Here is a 5,562-nt window from a genome sequence, read left to right as displayed (position 1 = left end):
CTGCGTCAGCCTGTTGGAGGTGCAATCAGACGCACAGTGCACAGCAGGCTTTTACACCCGCCCTGCTGCTGGCCCAGCTTTCCAGCTTCCCGAACAATGCCAAAATCCAACCTTCCAGCTCGCTGACCTGCATCCCCTGGCTGTTTTTTTGTATTTGCATTTTCTGTTCAAACAGTCCTCTTAAGCTGCCGACAATGGAAAGTCATTTGAAATAGCTGTGTGGGCTTTGACTGGAGCAGGTGTTTGGAGACACCGGCTGAGCCTGGCTGAATTATTAAAAGGTTATTACTGTGCCATAGGTTTGCTGGTCCTTTTCAGTATGGAGGAGTGAGATTAGAAATTCTCAGCATTGAATGATTTGGAGGGCCCCTGTGTCGTGGAGTGTGATGCTGTAGGAGGGAGGCCAGGTGCTTTAGTGGAGGTTGCTGAAGACCTGAATGCTGAAGGACTTTCTGCGAAGTCGATTAAAATTTCCAAACCAATAGTGGCCTTCGAGTGCGGTGCGGGCTGGGAGTCTCCTAGCAACAGCGGAATGGCCCCGCGTGTGCCCGCGTGTCTCCGCGCGTGTGACCGCCTGTACTCTCGCCCCGCAGTGCCGGCCGCCCTGACGCTGGACCCCATCACGGCGCACCAGAGGCTCATCCTGTCGGACGACTGCACCATCGTGGCGTACGGGAACCTGCACCCCCAGCCGCTGCAGGACTCGCCGCGCCGCTTCGACGTGGAGGTGTCAGTGCTGGGGGCCGAGGGCTTCGGGTCGGGCGCCCACTACTGGGAGGTGATGGTGTCGGAGAAGACCCAGTGGATGATCGGCGTGGCCAGCGAGGCGGTCGCCCGCAAGGGCAGCATCCAGATCCAGCCCAGCCGCGGCTTCTACTGCATCGTCATGCACGACGGCAACCAGTACAGCGCCTGCACCGAGCCCTGGACCCGCCTCAACGTCAAGAGCAAGCTGGAGAAGGTGGGCGTCTACCTGGACTACCCCAAGGGCCTGCTGGTCTTCTACAACGCGGAGGACATGTCCTGGCTCTACACCTACAGGGAGAAGTTCCCGGCCAAGCTCTTCCCCTACTTCAGCCCGGGACAGAGCCACGCCAACGGCAAGAACGTGCAGCCGCTGAGGATCAACACGGTCCGCCTGTGAGCGGCGGGGGGGCATGGGTGGGGAGGGAGGGGGGGTGGGGGGTGGGTGGGGCGCTAGCTATACGGTCATATAATCTATGGGATCTGTGCCTCGTAATAGACAAAACCTAAAATTGATGTCACAATCTAAACTGCGCAAAAGAGAAAAAAAACAGGAAATCTTTTCTTTCAGTGCTACTAAGAGATTGATTTATTCTTTTTGCAGTGTAAGGCTAGCAAGGTGTGCTGGACTCGGCTGCCTTGAATGTGTGAAATCCTGGCTGTTCTGGTTAGCACTGTGGTCCCCATGCCCTGTGTGAGTTACACATCAGACACTGTGGTCTCCAGGGCCCCGTGTGAGTTATACCCCAGCGCTGTGTTCCCCAGGCCCTGTGTGAGTTATACCCCAGCGCTGTGTTCCCCAGGCCCTGTGTGAGTTATGCTTCAGTGCTGTGGTCCCCGTGCCCTGTGTGTCCCCATGCCCACTGTGGTCCCCAGGGCACTATTTAACTGACGGGACCCCTGCAGAACTTTATCTGAAGCTGGTTATTTCAGCCTGCCTCTTGTTGGCAGACGGTGTTGTGCATTGTCAGTGATTATTGGGTGGACCTTGAATTTGAACTCGCAAGCATTTCAGGGGAAAATGGTGTTTAACCACGGTGCCAAGCTGGGCCCTGTCATGGAAAAGTGCTCCTTGTGTCGATGTAGTGACTTAAGAGGACAGTGGAGAGAAGTATATAAGAAAAATTGCTGCTTTCAGAAAGAGAGATGTTCTTGCTTCGCTCAGACACAAGTGGTTGAGAAGTAGTGGCTGCTGTTGGCATCCAGGGGGCTAAATGTCCTGTCTTTTGCACTTGTCCTCAGCGAGTCAGTTCATGAAAGGGTATAGCTACTGACTCTCATTATCCAATAAGCTTCTCTCTCCTAGGCAGTAATCAACGATTGGTTCAGTCAAGTTGCTGATAACACATGGTGAGTCTGCCTTTATCTGGGCTTCAGGAAGTCTTCTTTGCATCACTGCTGGTCATGTCATGTCTTTGTGTGTGTGGTTTTAAGGGAGTGAAAGCCAGTGTCTGGATGTCCTTATTATGTGCTGCTACGGGGGCTGAGGTTTCTTGTTCAAATATTACATGTATTCATAAAAAAATTTTAAGAGGTGCATCAATTTTTTTACTTAACCATTTATTACTCTTTCTTTCAATGTTTGTCAATCATTTCAATGGAATTTTGTGCTTTCTCTTCTTGACACTTGTATGACAGTGTCTAATTTATACTGAATCTCATAAGATTTACTCCCACTGTGGCTCATATAGATTTATAGTTCTGTGGCCTCTAGGCATTGTTCAAATTTTGATCTATTCCAGATACTTTCCCTTGCATGTAGCCTAATGCTATCGGTGTTGATGCAAGTTGCCAGAGCATTCATGAGGCTGTGCTCAGCATCCTGAAAACCAGGGAGTATGAACAGAAACGGTTTGTCATTGCTATAAGGACATGGTTACCTTTCAGTCTAATTAATGAGACCACTCTGGGTACATCTCCCACTAATTAAAGACATTATTCTTTCCCTGTTCCCATCTTCATTTAAAATGCATTGCAGGTTCTGCCACCTCAAAAGATTATGCCAAATAAATGTATGTCATTTTGTATTCTTATCTAAATCTTTGCCACATACTGCCCCCCCTCCCTGCCCATATTCCACTTAATCAATCTCTTGTCGATTAAAGAAAATAATTTTAGGAAATTCTCCATTAACATCATGTTTTAAGTTTAGGTACTTTATTTCCATTCAGTAAAATTCAAAATAAAAAGTTTGTTACTGGGAGTTTTGAAAAAGATCCTTTGTCAGCTTTATGGTTGGGTAAGTTCTGTCTGCAATATGCCTCACTCTTGAAAGGGGAAGTGATAATCTACCAAAAATATATCAGTCATCATTCTTGTAGTGAGCCTGTCGGGCGCTCCACAGTTTAATCTTGTGTGTGTGTCTGTGTGTGTGTGTGTGTGTGGTTTTGTGTAGTGAATTCTAAGGGCTGTCATTTCCATTTAGCATATTGGAGCTGGCTGCCACACTCTGCCAAAAGAGATACAGAGAAACAGCACACCTCCTCTTGCCTATCAGTCCGTATAACAGTGTGTCAGTTTCCCGTTTTGAAAAAGGCGAAGCCGGCTGTGTCATCGATGTTAGTTGTTATACTTCCTTGCAGTGCTCGGTTTTTCAGCCAGAGAGGTTCTGTTTCTGTCTCTTCCCTTTCTGGCTCGGACATATCACTACACGCGTGTGAACTTTGCCCTCTGGTGTGGCAGGAGGCTAATGAAAATGTTCAATTTTAATGTACAAATAAAATTATTGTAAAACTTGTCCGTTGTGCTTGGCGTGTGTGTGTTGTCTGAAATAATTATGTTTTCCTCTCCCTTTCTCCCTCACCGTTATATTGAAGGGTCAGAATTTAATTTGGTGATTGTGGATCTGTCAGGCAGTGCATCTATCTGAAGTGTCCATTCTCACTCCAGCCTCCCTCTCTCGCCGCCTCGTTTGATATAGGTTTTCCACTCTAGGATGCCTTCAGCTGTGATGAAATGGAGGTAGCTTGTTCTCTGAGCAAAATGTTGTTTGTTCTTTTACTTACTTTGAAAAGGTTAAAATTGCCCTTGCTGACAGAGATGTGTCCAGCAGGTAAGATGTTCTTTCTCCTCTCCTGTGTATGGCCTATATATATATATTATTTTTATTTTTTATTTTTTTTGGAGGCATGTGATGGCACAGGTACCTTTACTGCACTAGCTACGTTGCCTCTGCTGGAACATAGCAGTCTCTCCATTGATGGAACAAGCTGGCAGGTGGGGCTGGATTGCTACTCTGTGCAGAAGGAGTTTCATTACTGAAAGGAATGATGGCTTGAATAGTGCAGAATTCATTTTCTTGGCGTCTTGTGAAAAGGCATTCGAATGCGTGGGCGCTGAGGGACACGTTTTTGGGCCTGGAGGTGCAGTGGCAGGAGCGTGTGATGGTGACAGAGGGCCGTAAATTAGCCCGCATCGTTAGGAAACGAAAGTCCCGTTTCCCACCCGCTGCGTGGCTTCCGTTTCGCGGCGCTCGTTTGCGCGCACCTGATTAATGCGCGTCGCGTTACCGCCGCCTCGCAGGCATCCTAACGGAGGAGCTTTCGCACGGCGCATTCTGCCATAGATCGGTCTCGAGATTTGTTTTTCCTCTTTCCTTCTATCACCGTCACCACGTGTTTACCTTCACGTGCGGTTTCCCTCTAAAGCGGGTTTTCCTCAGAAGCAAAACAAAGCTAACGCCTGGGGAAACTGTCTGCTCATCCGACTGTACATCTTTCCTGTATGGTCTCGTATTTTTAAACCAGTATTTAAACCCAGCTTTGAACATTTTTCTTTGAACAATTTGGAGTGAGTAGTTATAATCATAGACCCCCCCCAACATTCTCTGTCAGTAATGGAGAGAGCAGACCAGAATGCACTTCTCCTCTGAAAGGCATAACTCCAGGGTCTATTCTGTCTGCAGTCCACCATCTGAGTTGCACTGTCGTCTCATCAGTAGAGTACACACCATGCGCAGCCAGTGTAGGAGCAGACTTCTGCTGCCCGATTGGCTGGGAGTCCTTGATCCTTCCCACTTGTAAATGAAATCCCTCCAGTGATGCACCTCAGGGCCTGTGTTCAGGCCACAGTGTGTGAGAGGCCAGTGTGTGCACCAGAGGCACAGCAGGCAGGCTCCAGCACTCCTCAGTGTTAACACCACCCACCACTAGGGGTCTCTCTCTCTCAGAAAGGGACAGCACTCCACTCGCAAAGGTGTGGGCTGTGTCCGAATCCACTTATTTGACTTCTATTGAGTACACTAGTTGTCTGAAACTTGTATACTCAGTAGTAGGCCAGTAAGCTATTTCAGACAGCCCTGGGCTCTCGCATCTTGATTCTGTAGGGCTGGAGTATTCAGTGGATATATGTGTGTGTATATATATACACACACACATATATATAAACATATACACCCTCACTCCATTAAACATTGGTGCATTTTTTAGCTCTGGAATGAAGTGACTTTTAATATGTTTATGTAGCCTTACAGCTGTTTATTCTGTTTATGAGCTTGTTTTTTTTTTTTACCCTGAGAAACTAACAGCTTGCAATAAAGTAACTGACAGATGCTGCAAGAGCAGAGTAATCGCTTGCTTCGTGCCGCAGTTTGATGGGTCAGCTGGTTTTAAGATTGCTTTCAATGAGAAGAAGTGCCCCCCCACCCCCACTCTCCCCCTCCCACTTTGAAATTTAAGTGGAAATGCATTGCAAACAACATAAAAACTGGGCCAAAGAATTATTTTTCATTTTGAGAGGCAGAAAATGTATCTGCTTTATAAAGGGCATGTTTTGGCAGCGTCCTTGGGTTTACGTATTTGATCTGTATGGTGCTTAAAA

General features: G+C 47.6%; 1 protein-coding gene across 4 annotated transcripts in view; it reads left to right on the top strand.

Moving 5' to 3' along the window:
• Positions 1 to 3,480, top strand: part of LOC135233925 (E3 ubiquitin-protein ligase TRIM62) — a 35,645-nt gene extending 32,165 nt beyond the window's left edge. For all 4 annotated transcript variants that reach the window (XM_064297912.1, XM_064297910.1, XM_064297911.1 and 1 more), the window contains one exon: positions 594 to 3,480. In XM_064297912.1, coding sequence (XP_064153982.1) covers positions 594 to 1,144 — 551 coding nt within the window. In that variant the 3' untranslated portion in view covers positions 1,145 to 3,480. The remainder of the gene's footprint in view (positions 1 to 593) is intronic.
• The last annotated feature ends 2,082 nt before the right edge of the window (positions 3,481 to 5,562 follow it).

The sequence above is a fragment of the Anguilla rostrata genome, chromosome 11 (assembly GCF_018555375.3).
Source record: "Anguilla rostrata isolate EN2019 chromosome 11, ASM1855537v3, whole genome shotgun sequence".
Taxonomy (NCBI): Eukaryota; Metazoa; Chordata; class Actinopteri; order Anguilliformes; family Anguillidae; genus Anguilla; species Anguilla rostrata.
This window is presented reverse-complemented; position numbering and strand designations above follow the sequence as displayed.